The 21,092-nt window shown below is 37.6% G+C and overlaps 1 protein-coding gene across 1 annotated transcript in view; it reads right to left on the bottom strand.

The window, feature by feature from the left end:
* Window positions 1-21,092, bottom strand: part of igsf3 (immunoglobulin superfamily, member 3) — a 173,855-nt gene that overhangs the window by 28,322 nt on the left and 124,441 nt on the right. Inside the window, exon 6 of the mRNA XM_065249009.2 lies at window positions 12,246-12,653. Within this exon, the coding sequence (XP_065105081.1) occupies window positions 12,246-12,653 (408 nt within the window). The remainder of the gene's footprint in view (window positions 1-12,245; window positions 12,654-21,092) is intronic.

The following is a 21,092-nucleotide window of genomic DNA, read 5'->3' as shown; positions in this document are numbered from 1 at the left end:
TTTTATTTTAAGTTATTTTTTTGGGCCATTTTTGCCTTTATTAGATAGACAGATGATAGGAAAGTATAGGGTGATGAGAGGGGCATGGGATTGGCAAAGGACCTCGAGCCGGGATTCGAACTCGGGTCGCAAGAAGTGGGTCTGCACCATGTGTCAGAGCACCATCCACTACACCATCGGCTCCGACAGCCGCTTCAGTTTTATAAATAAAAGATTGCGTTGAACACTGTGGGTTCGTGCGAGAAGTCATGTCCGATGTAAAACAATGTGCTTGGCATATAACACATAAAATAATAAGCGAAGAGTAGGCGTCTTTTGTGGCTGCTTGAACAGATTCAACCACATGCGCATCTACTAGGCATGGGAAGATTCCCCGATTTGCTTGATGCATCGGTTTAAAAATTTGGATCAGATTCAAATAAGCATTTGCATTGGAATGCATCGTTTTTAACATATTTTGCATAGGTACAAAAACTATTTATTTATGTATAATTATTAGTAGATGCACTATACTTTTATTATTTAGAAAGTGACCAATATTTTAAGATGCTTTCTTCTCTCTAACGTTGCTACGTCCTGCATACTTATCACCTGCCGGCGTATCGAAGCAACACTATGGAAACCAAGGTGTGTCATGAAAGTCACAAAGAGCATAACATGGCATAACATGGAGCTTGTTGTGTTTCAGGAGCACAGTTGGCAAAAGTAGTGAAAACATGAAATGGAGTTTAATTTATATGGTCTGTAAATTAATCAAATGGAATGGATTTGAGGAAGCAGCAGGAAAGTCAAGGCTGTAGCTAAAACATGAGTTTAATTTATTAGGGCATTCCTGTGGAATGGATTTGACTGACGGCGCTCTGCCAAGTGAACAAATAAATGCGCTAAATTAGAGAAAAAGTGAGTGGGTCCAATATCATTACACTGTAAAAAATTATTTGCTGCCTATGTTTTTTGTTTAATCAACTCAAAATTACAAGTCATTTTAACTTACTATCATTTATCTTGACAAGAGTTTAGTTGCTACAACTTATAAAATGAAGTTGACATATTTCAACTATATTTTATAAGTCGTAACAACAAAATCTAGAGTCAAGGTGAATAAAAGTTGAAATGATTTGTAAATCTGAATTAATAAACAAACAATAATAATAATTAAAGCAGCAAATAATTATTTACAATATAGTCTTAAAGTGGTCTTATAATGGTTCCGACACTCATGCACAAATCCATGTGTGGAAACTATCTGTACCCTATTAAATTACATAGCATCATTTTTTTATTGCATCATACTACATACATTGAATGACAGCACATTGAACCAGATCGAAATCGGACCACAGTGCATCGTAATGAGGTGAATTGCATCGGTAACTGTTTCATATGTATCTTAAATGTATTGCATCATAGGCTATGCATCGAGATGCGTATCGCATCACACTCAGTAATGGAGATGCACATCCCTAACGTCTACACCAGAAATGCAATATGCACAAATGTGTTTTCGGCTGCCTCTGAATGTTGACCAAAGTGGACAGCTCATAATGTTTTACACCACTTGTAATCCACTTGTGAGAGAGAGAGAGAGAGAGAGAGAGAGAGAGAGAGAGAGAGAGAGAGAGAGAGAGAGAGAGAGAGAGAGAGAGAGAGAGAGAGAGAGAGAGAGAGAGAGAGAGAGAGTGGGGGTAGAGAGAGGTAGAGCTAGAGGGAGAAAAAGAGAGAGACAACATATGGAGGAAACCAACACTGATTGTTCTTTAATTGTAACTTGGTTAGTCTTTAGCTCATAAAACATCTTAACATCAAACAATGAGATATTGCAGTGTACCCACATTAAATGCTTGATGGGGCAAACCATAAACCAAAACATAACAAAGCTATTTAAAAACTAATGCATGCTCTTTAATGCAGACTGCAATGTTTTCTTACTGTCTTACACACACACAATTCTGAAGGTACTCTGTATGGATGCTTGAGTTAACTACAGCCTCAGGTCTGATAACACATAACACATACAGCAAGACATCCTGGCTGTATGCCATCATGGGATTAACATAATGTGAAACAAGCTACAGGTGATAATAAAGCACATTAATGATGAATGGCATGTTAGTGAAACAGTAATATATAAACATATGGTAGCATTTGTTGTGTAATTATTGCATGCAGTTAAAAAGCACATTAACGGATTTCTGGGCGCCTTGATCACTACAGTAAAAGTTTTTTTTTTTAGAGTTTATCATTTTCTTCGCTAATTATGTCGACCTGCTTCTGGAACAGCTGGCATTCCCATAATACACTACAACTATGGCAACCAAGGTTGCTAAAAAAACTAACATACCACAGCATGCAGCCATGCACAATAATCACTAACCCACAGCTTTGACAGTAAAGATTTGTGTTTTTTTTTTTATTAAGAAAGCATATGCAAGTTAGTTGTGTGGTTTTCTTTTGGTCTTGCAATCTATGTAGGGCAACACCAATCTTGTTTCTGTTTCATTACTCATCCTGTTCGTACCAAGAAACTATAAAATCTTCATATTGTACTTCTGACTGCTTCATTAATCTGAGCTGGGAATGGCCCCATTAAGACGGATCCACTGGTATTACCATACACAGATTAGATTGTGTCACAATGTTGGAAGGTTAGCCGGCTTCCCCCGAGATCGGCATAAACGAACACGTGTTTAATCTTATTGCATTTCGCACACGCCATAAAAGCACAAACGCAATCACGAGAGCCCTAATATTCACATTTAAATAGAGAAATTCAGTTTTAAATGTAAAAACTGTTATAAAGTTGGGCATCACCAAGGGGAACATCATATTGCAACCCCTGCCGAGATGCAGCACCGAGTCTTTTCGTGTGGATGAGAAGTCACACTGGATTTCTGATGAAATCACAGCTAGAGGAGTTTCCCTCTATTGCACTTAAAGACACAAAGACTCTAATTTAAGCAAAACTTTTAGCACTTAGAAAAAAGGAAGATGAATATCAACGCCACAAGGCTTAGCATCAACCTGCCAGCTCGGTTTCAATAAGTGGCACGATTGGGACAACTTAATGAACGTGAGCAACGCCTGAAACGACCCACTCTTAATAAGAGGGAGGAAATTTCATACGTCCACCTTGACATTAGCGCTGGATTCCTCCTGAGAAAGTGAATCACATAAACCACACTCTCTCTCTTTCTCAACCCACACAGCTGATGCATACGGATCTACAACAGAAATCCATCAGGAGGAAGGTGTGGGTGTGCGTGTGTGAACCTAGCCTACATAAATATTTAAAATATATGCGTGTGTGATTGTTTCATCATTCCAAATAAAGTGTAAACTGCTCTGGAGAGAAAAACACGAGATAGGCGTCTTATTCCAATCTGGAGATAGGCACAGATCAGATTTATGTTTTGAAATGATAAACTCTCTCAGGAAGGAACCATTGATGTATGGCAGGCATCAGATTTGAACGGTGATGGTGTTTGACAGGAGTGCCTAGCATCTATCCTCAGGGCACAGCCGTGCTTAGTAGACCACCATAGCATTGCCTATTCCTGCCTTCAGAAATACCCTACGGCCTATACAAACTGAATCCCTACTGTACATATTGAGATCTTCATTGTCTTTAGGAGATAAAAAACCTACATTGCAAAAAAGCAGCATTTTTATGTTCATCTTAAAATTAAAGACCATTTTAATTTGCACCTATGCCAATTTTAACAAAATGTAATGTTAGCCTCAGAATGTGTGAAATTCCAAAATACCCCACAGATTTTGTTATAGCATGTCTAAAATGCCCCTATTTGGGTATAACCAACAACGTGCTTTTATCATGTCTGTACCTTTAAATGCAAATGAGCTACTGCTCCTCATCCCTTACACAGTAAATATTTTCGGTTAAAATAAATCTGATTCCTGTAAATACAGTTTGAGACAACAGTATCTCACTATTGAGATATGGAGGACAGCGTCAAACAATAGCTGTGTCCCAATTCAAGGGCTGTGACCTTCTAAGGACGCAACTTCAAAAGGAGAGCACACTGAAAAATGGATTCATTCAATTTACTCAATTTTTTAAGGTAAGTGGTTGCAATTAATTTATTTAAACTACATTTAAACAAAAGTTTTTTGTTTTGTTTTGTTTTTCAAATGTTTTTGTTTAAATGTTGCTTAAATAAATCGAGTGCGACCACTTACCTTAAAATTTTTTTAGTAAATTGAATGATTTTTTTCATTGCACTTGGTCTTTGAAGGTGGCATCCTCAGAAGTCCGTGAAGAGAACAGAAATGAGAAGGTCTAGACACCTGCTGTACGTTCCTACTGCGCCGGTCAGCAGGACAGCAGAGACGTTTCTGACTTATTAAAATAAATATGAAACCAAAAAAATATTAATTCATTTGAGAAAATATAACATGTTGATGTAGAATAAACTATTCAAAGTATATCAAATTTAATCAACCTTAGAAATAAACGCAACATAAAAAGAATAATATTAACACAAAACATAACTTATAATACTAAAACATTGACGATAATTTTTTTGCTATTTCTATTTAATAAAGGTTTTAACTGTTTATTTTAGAATATCCAGCTGTTATATGCAGTCATTACAGGCACGCAGTGAATCTTGGGATAGCCTCGGCTGTGAAGGATCCATTCGTTCTATCCTTAACAGCGCAGATAAATAATGACGAATTTTGAGGCTTCGTTTTAAGCATCCTTCGAATTGGGACAGCCTTACTAGCCTTAAGTCACGCTGCTGTGATGCAAGAATACGTCTTAGAATATGTCCTTAGAAGGTATTAGCCTTCGAATTGGGACACAGCTTATGGTAGGACTGTCAGTTAGTGGGCGGGGCTTTATCACTGCGATGTCACATTAACAAGAGAATCAAAACAGCATGTCTAATTAGACTGCCCGTACTGATTTTTTTCACTGTAGGATATTTGTGTTCACACACTTCCAACACACATTTATGTACAAACACCTTGTAAAAGTGGATTTTGCATAATAGGTACCCTTTAATGAAACACAGTTTAATTAATCTGCGAAAGCATTTATAGAATTAGGTACATTATTTTTTCATATTAAATAATATAAGAATATTTATATGAAAATATAACATAAAAAAAAAATACGTGCAACAGCAGGAAGAAAACACTCGAGCTGTGTCCGAAATCACTTATTTTCATAATATATAGTAGGTGAAAATCAGCCCAGTATTACATGTATGTCTAAAAAAATCCAAAAACATTCGAAAAGTACCCAGATAATCTACTACTTACAGCTAGATTTTTAAGTGTGCATTTGATGGACATTAGCTGAGGAGCAGCCACATTCAAAAAAGTCATTCAAACTTCTTAGAAATACCCAGACATCTAGCTCTTTAGGTGATTTAGGTATAAAGAAAAGCATAAGTAAATTATTGTTCTGATTACATCATAGGTCAAAGAACAAACGGGTCATATGATAATAAAAACTTGCCAGATGCAATACAGTATGTCCAAAATGTATTCATAATGCATCCATACATACTATACTGTATAGACCACACTATCGTAGTGATAAAGCTGTAGGTACTTCATCTAATTCAGTACTATACGTACATATTATCACAGTACACAATTTTGTACACAGCCACAAGCATTAGTTACTATGCTTAACAGCAACTATGAATCATGGGAGTATGTGTTGTGTGATTGGTATTCAAGGGCTGTTATTAATAACTAATCTCTAATATAATTAATCTCTTGCAAATTATTAACTCCACCAATTCTCTTTTACTTTAATTAACTGTTAATACTGTCTACAGTGGATAAATATTTGACCACCACAGTATGTGTTTGAGTCACTCATCTCATCTGCTATATATGAGGGTGGTGTGTAAAGAAAACAATATACTGTACAGTAAGAAAACTATTTTCAAACCCCCACAAGCCAAACAGCATTTGGGATTTGGGAGTCGCATATGGACAAAAACATAGCAAGAGAGATACTACACTTGCACTATGCACAACAGCAAGTGTGACTCGTACGAGCTTTTCATCACTGTTAATGTTTATTTTTTTTCATTTGGTTTCTCCCTGCTGTTTTCTCTGTGGAAGAAAATTGCAGAGGAAAGAATAAAGGGGTGGTAGGAAGAGAGAGAAATGGCTCCATGCATCTTCTCAACACAAGAAATCAAGGACAGTTGCGGCACAATGTGTCAGAGAGGAACCCCAGATGTGGGCGGTGGACCATATATTAAATATAAACAAAAAACTTTAAAGGAACGCAGATGTGACCAGCTTATGAAACCAGATTATCACAGTCACTGGACTTTATCAAGGTCTCTAAGGACACAAACCACGCCTCTACCTTCTCCACACAAGTAGGTGTTTGTTTTCAAATCGAACCATTCTTGCAACAGTTATTCATTTATTGCATTTACACTGAGCCGTCCCGTCTCACACTTTCAGGCGGCGAGGAGCTTTGCCTTATACATATTAAACAGGCACTTCTGGAGACATGATTTAATGTCTCTCAATAATGCATTCAGTCAGATCCATGAAGCTTTCACACATCATTATCTCCACTCCCGTTGCCATTTCTCAGAGAGAATTTTCTACACGCAACTTGTTCCCCCAAATGTCAGCTTGCAACATTTAGCCAAAAGTATTTAACATTTAGAAAACCAGTGCAAAATAGATAAATGGAGAAGTTGAACGGCCCGCATTCAGTTTGTAAAACATTCCTCTAAAATGAGCTTTCACGCTGGGAGCTCGTACTGTATGTGGGAGAATACGAGGTCTCATTATTCTCTGTGTGAAAAATTCACAGCCAATCAAAAGCTCAGACACATCCTGGCTGACAGTGACTGATCACATTGGCGCGGCAGTGAGGCTGCATTCAGACAGAGAAATAGGCAGAAAGACTTTGAGACTCCATCTGAAATGTCAACAATGAAATAAACATCAACAGCTGGGCTGTATTTGTTTGGTGATGAAATGTTTGTTGGTAAAGCTCTACAATGTGGGATTGTCAAACATCGACCAAAAATGCAAACGCCGTAACGGAGATGACATACCTGTGCAATATACCTCAATTTGCAAGACCCCTGTGAGGCTTTAGGGTACCTAGCTACAAATTTTGAATAATTACACTTTAAATGATTTAAAAAATGTAAAGGACACATGGGAGAAACTAAACAAATGCTTAGGATGATAAGCTGATTCACAAATATATGCTGAAGGTTGGTCGGGGAGCTGGCTTTTTTCCCTGTGTGGGCGAGGTTACAAAGTCAGGGGAGCAAAGAGCTCTGCTTTGCATCTTAAACAGCACAATACTTTAAAATGCATGATGTTTGTGTCATCAAGTCTGTTTTTTGAATACAAGGCATGTCGGTTCGGGAGTCTGTGGCCATATTACAGAAACCTCCTATTTTAAGGTCCAAAGATCTTACAAATCCAAGGGTTTCAAAATAAAATCAGCATGGTTACTAAATACAACTCTAAGCTAAATGTCACTAAAAAGCTGAATTTTCATGACCTATGTCTGAGATGCTGTGTGCCTGATAATGTAATCTACACGGTGAGTTTTAGCATAAATGCGTGAAATGAATAAACAATGTCAATAAACGGCTGTTAAGATTATAGTCACTTTAAATCAGTGAATGCTTAGACCTGGAAATTGGCATTATTTACTTGATAAACGCAAAATAAAACAAAAATTTACTGACTTTTAGGGGTGGTTTCCCAGACCGGGATTAGCTTAAACAAGGACTAGGCCTTAGTTTAATTATGTTATTTAACTAGTTTAAACAAACATGCTTTACTAAAAACATTACGTGTGTGAATATTGAGGCAAAACAAAGGGCACTGATGTATTTTAAAGGGGACAGAGAATAAAAAAAACATTTTTACCTTGTCTTTGTTGAATAATGGTAGTCTACCCGCATTCACGAACATACAAAAAGTGCTAGTCATGCTAAACATCTCAGTCTCATAGAAATTCTTCTTTTAGAAATGTCAGCCAGAAAACGGCCCAATCTGAAAAACTGATGCTTATGACATCACAGGCATCTCACTGCCCCTCCACTTTAAAATAATTGGCTACATTTTTTGAGTGGCAGCAAAGTCAGCCAATCAGTAATGAGATTGCAAGTTAAGACAGTAGGGGGAGCCAAATAGGTGCAAAATAGGTGATAAATACCCCGTTCAATCATTCTATGTCACCTTTAAGATATGTCAGTGCAAGTTGTTTTCAGTTTGGACAGCTCTTATATTTATTTCATAATAGTAAAATAAATATAATAGTCTATTATATAGTCTAATCCCTGTCCGGGAAACCGCCACTTAATGTCTGAAATAGACCTTTTAAAATTCCACAATATTCCAGAAATTCCATGACCCGTGGGGACCCTGTAAATTAATTAGATATATGATTCTGGGTTAGGATTTTTATGTAATACAGTCCCTTGTTTATATTCAAAATAGGCTCAGTTTAAAAAGCATCACTGTATAATCTGTTCCCACAGCTCAGCTGTGTTAGTAGCGCAAACGTTGTGGGTTCGATTCAACATATGTGATCCTGCATGTGAAAACCCAGCTAAAGTCATTTCTTTGTGATTTAATGTAATCATACTACATAATGTAAAGAACGTTCTGTGAAAATATAATCTTGATATCTTTATATATTGACGGAGTAAGGTCATGTGAAAGATTGAAATCGGTGTGAAATCAATAAATGAAATCAAGCTTTGTTGCTTCTTGTCACAAAATTATATTACGATACTTATAATGCATTTAAGGAATTCATTTCAAGTCACTTTGGCTAAAAGTGCCTGCGTGTGAAATGCATGAAGATGTAAAAAATTGAAACGGATTGATTTTTATAACTTTGGTTCCATTAAAAGTCTTAAAAGTCTTACTTTGAAAAACTCTGAAAAACAATGTTTGCTAATGCTGGCAGCCTGAGATTTCCAAAGGGAAAGGTCAGACCATATTGCCACAAAGTGCCTTCTGTCTATCTCTGACTTTTGAGAAAGTGCAGAAATGTGGATAATCAGGAAATCTGCTATACTAAACTATTACACAACTACACTTAAACGCAATAACATGTAAAATGATATGTTAGGAAATAACACAGATTATAGGAGATTATAGGAGATACTGCATCTTCTTCCCTCAATAACATGAAAGAAGGAATTTAATGATTTGTGCTAGACAGAAATGACTGTGAAGACCGTGTTAAAGGGGAGGAAGGTGAAACTTGTGTACACATGAGTAGTCATTGGTGTCACTCTGGTCACATACTGTACTATTGAAAAAACTGCAGCCTACGACTGCCCACTGACATGTTATGTCTGCTGCTGATGCAGATTTAAACATTGAATTCCATCTTTGCTACCTGATTCCAAATAAACACATAATTGTTTTGTATATGCTCATAAACATACAAACTGTGTTTTACACTGCATACCATACTACACTTTGTAAATAGTAAACACTGTATACAGTAATAAAACGCTAAAAAAAGAAACAAAACAAAAATACAAATTAAGCAAAAATTTAAGTTACAACTTGGTACTGAAATACAATACTTTTGACATTTCTAGTATGCATAGTATTTATATTTGAGATGACATGACACAATGCATTATGTGTCAACTTCCTACAAAAACCTTCCTATTTAAGCTTGATACTTCCTGTATAATCCTAGTTGGAACAAAGCCTTAAGGCAATGCAGCTCTGATTTCTCAGTGTCAGGTAGAACTTCCTGTCTACAGACTTCAATGTGTTAAGACAGCTCGGTAGGAAGTTAGACATGGTGATGAAAGGCAAAGGAGCTCACAGAATCGTGAGCTCTCACCCTGCCACTGCATCCTCAACATCTTTTACTTCACTTTGAACAGAACTTCTAAAAAAAGAGAAATGTGGCCAAGCAAACCTATTCCAGCTTTTGATATAAGGAAGTGAGCAAACTGTATAATAATGACTAAATGGATGTGATGCAAGCAACAGTGTAATGTTAACATGATCGATTTTCTAATGTCTTGGAAAAGCAAACAAAAAGCAAAAAAAAAAAAATCACATCCTGCTTAGCTATGCTTTGCAACAAGGGAACCCCAGGCTGGAGTGAGCTACTGTATCTCTAAGGAACACTCCAGTGGGATGCACTGAATTGTGTTTTGCCAGAGGCCAAAGCAGAGCATGTTACCCCTCCGGTGCTGTCTCTGAGCCATGCGCTCCTGCTGTCCCTCCGCTGATTTAAACGAAGGGGTTTAATTCCGAAAATCAACTTCATTGAGTGTACAGTCTAGGGTGACAAATGAGGTCAGCTCAAAAGTACACAGAGGATAAACTAGGTCCTGCTGTACTATATGTCGTACAGAGACCACTGCTCAGCACATGTCAAGTGTGTTTCCATGCCAATGGGCTCTATGGAGATGGCCTGCCTCCGCAACAATGTGGTGTTTGGCATCAGGTGCACTACAGCTCAGGTTAATAAGAAAGCTAGGACTTATCGAGTGAAGAAAAGCTGTGCGTTTCAGTTTTAATTCCACACACATGGTACACATTCCTATTTTAACATCCCTAATTTTCCCTTCAATTCATTTTCATAAGAGATTCAAACAGACACATACTGTATACATATGGGTGATTCTCGCGGAATTAGACTTATGAGGTGTCATGTAAAAGTAAATGCAAAGTAAGAGTTTCAAAATAAGAAGAAGCATACAGTACAAACATCTCTTTATGTACTATTTTGCACATGATTTCAAATGACATCATACAAACCAATTTTGTTGTTTTTCCACATTTAAGGGGAAATTTCTCATTACCGCAACGTGTCCATGACTGGATTTGGGTTCTTTGACATGGAAATATTTATAATTAAAAAATCAGTAAAGAAACATGTGCTATTTGGTGATCATTGGTAAATGTAGAGGCAATAATAAGGAATAAAAATGTGTCCAAGACCAATTTTCTCATCCTCCGCAACAATTTTCAATCATTGTTTAAGACCTCAGTTTCAATAAAAATCATTGGAAGGGACATAATTGACTGTGACACTCAAGATGGCTACCAGGTTAGCAGTTCTTATTTTTTCTCTCCAGATAAAAGTTGAAATTTTGTTTGTCATAGTACCTAGACGACGTTTTAGTTCTCATTACTGAAACATGAGTTTGTAAATGCATATATTTAATGTAATATCATGTTGCAGTAATGAATTTTTGATAATGATAATCTAAAATTTTTTTAAATAATTCGATAGGAAATAATTTTTAAATCCTCTAAAAATAATGGTTATAGTAAGTTTAGACCTTAATCTTATATGTGCAAAAAAATTGTCTTCAAGGGCTTTTAAAAAAAAATTCTGATGCTGGACAACTTCTAAATCTAAATTTCGTGAGAATCACCCATATGCTATTATTAATAGAAAAAGTAATTTGACTTTGGGAGGTATAAACAAAGAGCAAAAGTGTTTAAACCAGATGGTTTATTCAAGTGTGTGATATTAATAAAAATATTGTTGGTTCATTATAGGTTGTTATAGTGCATATTTAAAATTGAAGTAAATATATATGTGTGTCAGGTCTGTGAGAGGGTCTGTCTTTTGGGAATGACATTGTCCGCTCTTGGGACTGAAGTCCAGAGAGAGTTTATGTAATGAGCTCAAATTTTTGCTCTAATGACTCTCTCTCTACCTCAGACATCCCCCACCCCACATCATTCCCCTCTTCATATTTTTCTGTAATCCTTTTCTCTGGTGTGGAGGATATTAACAACCTCTTTCTCTTGCACTCAAGGCAATTAGAAGGGGCTCCCCCAGCTCCACACACACACGCACGTGTGCGCGCACACACACACACACACACACACACACACACATCATATCCATTCCAATTACTCTTACGAGCACAGAGAGACCAATATCACGAAACACAAAACAAAAGAAGCAGAGATTGTGAATGGAGGAAAGGTGCAAGTTGTGAAACTAGGCCAGACTACAACATGGTGCATTAGTTGTGAAATCTTTATTTGTGCACTGACAAAGTTAAAATCATCATTAGTGGTTCCTTGTAGCATTTATGCTATATTTTAAAATTGGAAAATAAGCCATGAGTTTGGTTATACAAACCCTGATTGAGAAACTCTAAATCAGTGTCATCAGTACAGTCATGGTTTTCTCTTGCCTTTTTTCAAGCAGTGAGGTAGCTTACAAGCACCTTTCCTGCGTTTGTTGCCATTTTTAGACTCACCAGGCTGCAGTACACTGATGCCCAGCAGGTTGGAGGTGCGGTTGGCCACCGTGCTCCAGTTGCCATCGTAACTCCTCCGATAGAGCAGGGCAGCGCATTGATACGTTCCGGCCTCCTTGCGTCCGGCTCGGGTGACGCTGAGGCGAAAGTTGGTGTTGGTGGCCGTACGATCCACCGTGGTTCGTGTGCCAAGGCCCAGCAGCTGCTCGCCCCATTGCAGAGTGCCATCACGAGTAAAAGTCACCAAATCCCGAAACTCTCCGTCGCCCTCTGCTGGCTGGAAGCGCCATGTGACTGAAGCAGGGACATTGGGATTGTGCCGCGGCTTCACGATGCACTGTAGATCAAACGAGTCTCCAAATGTCACGCTGGGCGTACGGGAGGATGCAGAGACGAAGAAGACAGATTCTGTTGGGGGAACAAAAAAAGAAGAGAGCGGTGAGATGTGTAATTTCTTGAGTGTAATGCTGCCTTCGTGTGTCATCGTAAATACAGGTTTTCAAGTCGTAAACTGGCCATGACTGGCCTTTCAAGGAGTATTTATGACTGGGAAACTCGGAGATCATTTTGATTCCCGGGTTTCCAAGTTAAGCGGGTCATAAACTTTGCAGAGGGAAGACTGATTGCTGTGGTGACTAGCAGCTTTATTTCCTTGTCTTATTGTTAAAACCTAGTCTGAATCCAAAGGCAACCTTATCATCTCCATGACTCCCAATTTTTTACAAAAACAAACACCTGAACACGACAAACTCGTAATTACAGTTTCAGAAATGGAAAGTAGGAAATTTCTAATAGCACATAAATGCAGCAACATAATTGCATCTAACATCCCATTTCATAATGTATCCCACAATATGGTGACATCATCATCCTATTTGCATATACAATTGCAATTGGACATTTTGCATACTGAATTGTGATAAGTCTTGTCTTCGTTGCATACATGTCATCATGGCTCCCATATAAGCATGACATATTAATATAAAATTACTAGTTTGTGTTATATAAGGGTATACTATTCATTTAACACTCTTTTATACTGCCTTTCAAGCACCAGTATTTCATTGACAAAATGCCAATCTAGTTTTTTTATGCTTATGCTGTCGCACAAGTCTTTATAATTGCATTGCTGTTCAAAGCTTGCGTCTCTCCTGCTGTGGAACCAGCTCTTAATTTTCTTAACGGCAGAAAGACAGAATGGTCTGATTTGCTGGAGGCAACTGCCCCTGTGCCCGAGCCTGTCATGCAGTGAGTAAATAAAACTCGGGATGGCTTAATTTGTTAATTCACAGCTGATACTGAAGCGTCTGTGAATTCGCTAATGGGCATATAGACAACAAGCCCATTTCCCAGGCGATTTCCTACGGGCAAACCCTTCAATGACAATTTACATCTGCATTGCTCACACTGTACAAGGTCATGGGAAGAAATCTCATTACGAGGGAATGCCCAGCTGTCTTTTCCCATCCGACCTTAAATATGAGGCAGATTTCTGGATCAGATTTCTGGAAATGGAAAGGTTTTCCGGATGAAAGGGAAAATCGCCATTTGGCTACTACTGAGGGTTTGTACGTAATACAGTTGATAGCAGCTGGTGCCCTGAAGATGGTGAAATCGATTCCCAGCCTGCCTGCTAGTGACCTAATGGTGCCATGCTGCTGTACTGAAGCAGGGATCAAGTTAACACCCACCGGGCTTCCCTCAGATCTCAGTAGGACCAAAGGGTCCGGCATCAGTTGAGGGGTTTGAATTATGTTTGAAGAAACTCCAGTTTGATGCAAATAATCTTTTAAAGGAGGAGCGTAGTAAAATAAGATGTTGCCAACACTATAAAGCAACTATTTGTTCATGTTAATCAGTTTAAGCGATACTCAAGCCAAATATCAAAATTACCACATGATGTACTCACCCTCGAGCAATCCGAGATACAGATGTCCATCATCTTTCAGATGAACACATTTGGAGTTATTTTAGTAAGTTCCTTGCTTTTCCAAGCTTATAACAGTAGAAAACAGGGATCCAGGAATCCGCACAACTCCAAGGGGTCTTTTGCAGGTCAGCCTGATCTCACAAATTCCCGTGGGATAGTCACAGAATTTTTTGCTAATTTTTCCGTAGCATTCTCACGGATCTCCGCATTTTTCCGTGACCCTGCTACAGACTGTCTTTTTCCGTGGCATTCTCACGGATTGATTACTCAACTGTTTTGTCCTATTTTCTTACCATTTTCACTTCGGTTTAGAGTTAGATTTACATGAAATGACACCCCTACCCAAACCCAACTTTAACCCCAACGCCAGGCAACAATTGTTTAAAGTTTAGAAAATATAAAAGAATAAATCAGAAAAAATAGTATAAACTAATACAGTAGTTAAAGTGACATACTAACGCAAACACCAAATCTAACCCTAAATCGAAGCGAAAATGGTTTAAAAATAGGAAAAAGCAGTTGAGTAACCAATCCGTGAGAATGCCACGGAAAAAGACAGTCCATAACAGGGCCACGGAAAAATGCGGACGTTCACTATGCTAAAATTCCAAGATGAAAGTCCAAGATGGCGTCTAGTTATTACAGTTTTAAAGTTTGAAATATGGATATTTTTCTTACAAAATTGCTTGGAGCTGTGTGGATTACTTCTATGATGGATGGATGGATGCATTTTGGGGGGTTTAAAGTCAAAAGTTGTTTCCTGATTCTCGTTTTCTACCATTAAAAAGCTTTAAAGCAAGGACATTTACTAAAATAACTCAAAATGTGCTCATCTGAAAGATACATATGTATCTGAGTAAATCATTGGGTAGTGTTGATATTTGGCTGGAGTATCTCGTTAATGTGTCCCTAAGCTTAGAAAAACCCCAGAGTTTAGAAATTCGCTGGGCTGAGAAATCCAAGCGGAAGCTTGTTTGGCTTGAAAAGCAAAGCTTAAGAATGGTGGAGCTAGCCTAGTGTTTTATTTTGACGAAATTTGGACAAGGTGACCTGTACGCCAACACAATCCTGCAGGCAGCAACATCGGAATGCAGCCAAAAGCAGATTACACACATATCCCACAGTTATGGAGCACACGCAATCCTGCTTGGAGTAAAAAGGAAATCCACTCTGCTGGATGTTATTTAAGCAATAATCAGATTATTGCAAAAGTACAGTTACATGTATACTGAATATCAGGACAAATGAGACACAATCTCGATGTTATTCATAAGCCAAAATGAAACCAAAGTAGAATTAACCACTGTATAATACAGACAAGCGATTTAACAGCACATTAATACTGAGTACTTGAACATTTATTGATAGTTACTTTCATTATTATCAGACCTGGAAGTAATGCAAAGGTCAAATGAACAGAGGACAACTGAAAAATACTAGCAAGGCATGTGGTTCATAGATCTTTAAAGAATGATAGGGTGCTTACAGGGAGTGATACGAGATAGAAATAAATACTGCAGGGGAGAGAGACAGATCACTGATGTTAAACATATATCTTTCATGCTCTGATGGATCTACGTGCTTCACTTCCTTGTAAACATGATCAGGAACTATATTTCATTCCATACTGCCTTTCTCTGAAGACAACAGGGATTCATAATCAATGGCATATTCTCTTTAGGGAAAAACTACAGGATACAAACTGAGAAAGAGTCTTTATATAAACACATAACATGAGAGCTTTTGGGCAAACAAACGTTCCTACTCCAACATATCAAGGGGCTTTATTATTTATGGACCAAGTTACCAGTTTTCTTTCTGTGTAAAGTCTGTTCTGTTCTAAATCTTGCTGGTTTTAGGAAATAATGTGACTTTGCTTGTCATATTACAAGACATGGCCTAAATACAACTGATGAAAGGTAAATATACGTTAGAGAGCAGTGGCGGCTGGTGACTTCTTTTTTTGAAGCGCACGATTCGAAGTTCGTCACAACATGTATGTAGCTTGTCGTGTGTGGTTCGTCATTTCAAAATATGTGTTCTGTGCTTTGAGAGATCGTGTGTGCATCACGTGTCATGCCAAAATAAGTGCCTGCTGCCTTGAACTTGAAGGGAGTGTCTTGCGTGTATTTAGGAAACGTGAGCGTCTCTTTTTTATCATAAACGGTTTTGATGGGTCTCTAGCAGGCACTTATTTTGACAAGACACGTGATGCACACAGGATCTCTCCACACCTATGACACATATTTTGGAAAAGGGAACCACACACGTGACAATCCGAACACATACTTTGAATTAGCGCATCCTCAGAAGAGCAGTCACGAGCCGCCACTGTTAGAGAGTAAGAAAAACTTTTTTTTAAGTCCCATCCTATCACAGTTAGTTAGGTTTACTTTGATTGCTCTTAGCCCCGTGAACTAGAAAATTCTGTGTGTAATTTCAAAAGCTTAAAATATTTAAATGCTAAAAAGTAACTGGTTTATCATGTAAACATAAAATGCTATAAAATTATTCCACCCAAGACCTTTGGACTTGTAACAGGGACATTAAGTTCATTTTGATTTCTAGTTAAATCAGTGGTTTTCAAACTGCCATCCTATTTTGTGTAGGCTGCATCCCTTTGCTCCACCCAAAAGACAATTCATGACATAAAATAAAATCTCAAACTTAGAATTTGAATAAACAAAACATATTAAAGAGCACCTATTTCATTGCTAAAAACAACTTTATTGTGTGTATTTGGTATAATACAATGTGTTTGCATGGTTTATGTTTAAAAAACATTTATTTTCCACATACATTTTTGTAGCTCCAGAATTCACTCTCTTTCTGAAACGCACGGATTTGAAAAGCTTTGTTTCGCTGATTGGCCAGCTAATCTGTACGTTGTGATTGGCCTGAATACCTCTGAAGTCAGCCGGAAATGTGATGCTCCTTACCATGTTTGAAACATTCGGTTGCTAACAGGAGTTAACTAACAGGCTGAGTCCGAAGCGGGAGGAATGATGATAATGTCGGCCTTGTCTACATCACCAATCCCAGGAAGTAAACTGTTGCCTACAATCTGTGTGTTTGTTTAGTCCAAGAAAAGAGATATACGCTGGAGACGATATCTCGCGTCATCGTTTACTTTGGGGTTTGTATCTTTTGCATATCGTTAACATGTACTAATACGCACTTACACACCAATGAAAATATAAAAATGTGAATCGGACAATAGGTGCTCTTTAAATTATACAATGTAGTGCTGTTACTTATTGGCTCTACTGATTTTCCCAAGTGGTTAATGTCCTCAAGGCAACATTATGTTGACCCTGGGGCAACATTTCAATCAACCAATCCGATTTCAGAAATAAGTTTACAGTTTGTTTTAAGTTTAAGTTTACAACCAGGATTAGCTGTTTCTAGAAAATTGTTTTTCACTAATCATGTCCCTTTGATTTTAGGGTTTGGTTATGGTTAGAGTGGGTTAAGGTTTTATTGAGAAAAATGTTGTCCTTGGGTCAACACAATATGTTGCCCTGAGGACATCAACAACTTGGCATCTGTTTGAGCGTTGCTTAGTAGCCTTATTTTTCTGAGGTTTAATTACATCGAATTTATGATACCTTTATGTATTTTATAAAATTTCATAAAACGGCCCCCCCAGTTTGAGAACCACTGCTTTAAATGTCTTGGGTTCAGCAAACATAAACAGAGATAAAATCGCAAATATTTAAGAGGGTTAAGATAAACAACCAATGTGTACATGTATTCCTAGCAACATGATCCAGCACTTAAACTAGAGCAACACCAAAATTATTTTTCATATATCAGCTTACACCTGCCATCCAATTAATGTACAAGAAGTTCCAACCGAGCAAAAATAATAATAAATAGAGTAAATTGTGTCAGAATTCCTGTCCATTTTACTAGGCTCACCTCTGGGTGTCACATGTTACCTGGCCAAATGATTTCACTGCTACAGGGTGGCCTCCAGCCATTCAGCACCAACACCACTGTCAGACACTAATGAGCATTTTAGGACTCTCTCTCTCTTCTGTCTAACACAAGAAACCGGGTCCTACGAGACTCACCTGTAATCAATGCTACTGTAGAACACACAACACTGCTATTTTTATTCAGTACAACCATCACACCTGTAAAATCTTAACATGACAAACCAAGGGCAAATCAAGAGATCCTAAGCCCACATGAACCCCATTTTATACAGCACTTTGATCCCAGAAAATTTCTGTTAAATTGTCAGAGCCTTCTGTGTGAACGCAAACATGTCCTGTACATGTTCTGTAACATTTACGGAAAACGTAGTGTGTGAACAAAGACAGAAACAATGCCGTAAGGGGCGTGCTGTAGTGAGGACGTGCGTCGCAACAAGAAGTTATGGTTGCAAATTAACATTCACGCTATATGAGCTTATAATAAACAAAAATGCACGCAAGTCATCGCAACAAGAAAGATCATTCAGCTCTTTAAAACAGGGGTTTTAAATCCACATTAATATTTATGATGAGAAATGTCTGCAAACTGGACTGAAGCAGAGATCAGGGAGCTCGTCAAATATACATTCTGAAGCTAAGATCATTCACCATCATACAAGAACAGCGCATCACACGCTCCCTTATGATCTTATCATAGAGAAAAATGTACGTGCATGGTTTATCGAGAGAGAAATCACAGAAAATAAGCAAAATTCAGGCACTGTGGAAAATAGGGCAGGACTTTAAAGCATCTGCTTTTCGTGATCCCATTTTTCAAACATTAGTTGGTGTGTAAGGCTGCTGTTAGAGGATAAATAATAGCTGCAAAATTATAAAGCTCAAAGTTCAATTTACAGAATTCGCTTTTCAAGGACTCCAGAGAACGGCCGGTTTGGACTACAGCTCTCTACTTCCCAGTTGAATGACATCAATATTAGAGTTTTTGACTAAACTCCGCCCACAGGAATACGTCAGTCGCCAGCTAAGCTCAAAAGGCTCAGGCTAAGCTAAGCTGCTGTCGAATCACAACACACTAAACAAACTACATAATCAGAACTCATTACGTATTTCTGAAGGAGAGACTTCATAGACAAGGGAGACATCAGCCCGTTTTTAGGACAGTGAAAACAGCGCTATAAAGATAAGTACACTGTGTGAAAAATACTGCGTTTTTTAACACACAAAACATAAACACGTTATAACGCACACTGTAAACACAATCAAAGTTTCAAAACACAGGAAAAACATATGCTTTAAACACGTCACGTGTCTTTATGGGATCTTTACGGCATGTGTGTACAGCACAGATTCCAGAAAATCATTGGCAGTGTGAAAGAACCAAAAATCAAACTATCCTAGACAGATCCCAGATGCATTTTCCATGCATTTTTCTTAATATCTGTGTGAAAAGGGCTATGAACACATATTATTTACATCTTAATAGCGATTTAAAGACTTTACTTCAATACACCTGTGTCCAGAGCCGGCACCAGAACATAACTAATGGGGGGATATAACTTGGATTTAAAAAAAGCTAAAGGTGGCATGTGCGAACATAAAACTTAAAACAGTGTCCTGTAGATTTGAAAATTCCGCCTTGACCTTGTTGTTAATCTCAGAGTTTGAGCCAATTGGTGTTTGCATGAAGTCAGATGGAGCAGGCAGTGCTGGTTGCTTCAAATTTTTGTAATATCTATATTTTACACAATATATAAAATGCTGCGAAAAAACACGCTGCTAGTATCAAGTCACATTTAAATGCTAAAGACGCATACAACCAATACACAGCAATTATACAAACAATCAGAGAAAGTGGTCTATTTTAATTAAAAAAAAACATATATCAACTATATTTTCCTCATTTGATTACATTAAAAGTCATGAAACATTCAATGTTTAATTTATTTTAATTATTCTTGATGTATATAATTAATAAAAAACTGTGTAGGGGGCACAACAACCTCTTTGGGGGGCACGGCCCGCGAATGACCCCCCTTGACGCCGGCCCTGCCTGTGTCAAGTTTGTATTTAAAGTTGCAATGTGCGATTTTAGCGGCATCTAGTAATGAGATTGCGAATTACAACCAACCTCAATTTCGAAATGCAAAGGAACGCTATGGTAGCCGCCACAAGACAAACATGTCATTATCTGATACAATTTAGGGATAAAACACTTTCTGAATTGTACAACATCCATGTACCGTAAAGGAAGACCTGCGGTATATGAAGATAAAAACGTCTCACTCTAAAGTAATAAAAACAATACAGTCCATTATTTAAGGCCATACACCACTGATAATATAGTTATGTATATTATACTGCGTTTCTGTCAAGAGATCCTTCTAAAAGTCCCACATTGCACCTTTAAATAGGCTGTTGGTGTTTTATATAGGATAAAAAAAATGTCTCAGTTATTTTGACAGATATTTTACACATGTGAAAATGACTACCTATTAGTGTAACATTCACGGTTTATCTATTTGATGTTTCTTTCATGTGACAGTGATGTGTTGCTGCTCTTGTGTTTCATCATCACTTGTCTGCATGTATGCATTTAGAGGGCGGGGTTTATACATGACGGGCGTGTCTAATTCAGTAATATGTCAGAAGTGGTATTGATTTAAAGCTTTATACTGTCATTCTCTTGAGTTTTAAACTGATGAAACACTTCAATAAAGCTGAACTTGAAAGCAAAAGAATTTATGATCAATGTCATTGCAGAAAAAAGTCCAAATTAAAAAATTATTAAGAGGAATAAATAAAAAGAGCATGTCTTTGTCATCTCATCAAAGATAAATATATAGGATGCATGAAAACAAGAATTCTAATTTGCACAATCTTACAGCTGAAGTTCACAGTTTTGTCCAACAGATACTCCCTCTCATAAATTCATTTCATTGCTTGAGGCTGTTTAAAAAAAAACATTAAAATATTTAA

Source organism: Paramisgurnus dabryanus, chromosome 15 (assembly GCF_030506205.2).
Source record: "Paramisgurnus dabryanus chromosome 15, PD_genome_1.1, whole genome shotgun sequence".
NCBI classification, from domain to species: domain Eukaryota; kingdom Metazoa; phylum Chordata; class Actinopteri; order Cypriniformes; family Cobitidae; genus Paramisgurnus; species Paramisgurnus dabryanus.
The sequence above is the reverse complement of the archived record's forward strand: the minus strand, read 5'-3'. Positions and strand labels throughout refer to the sequence as shown.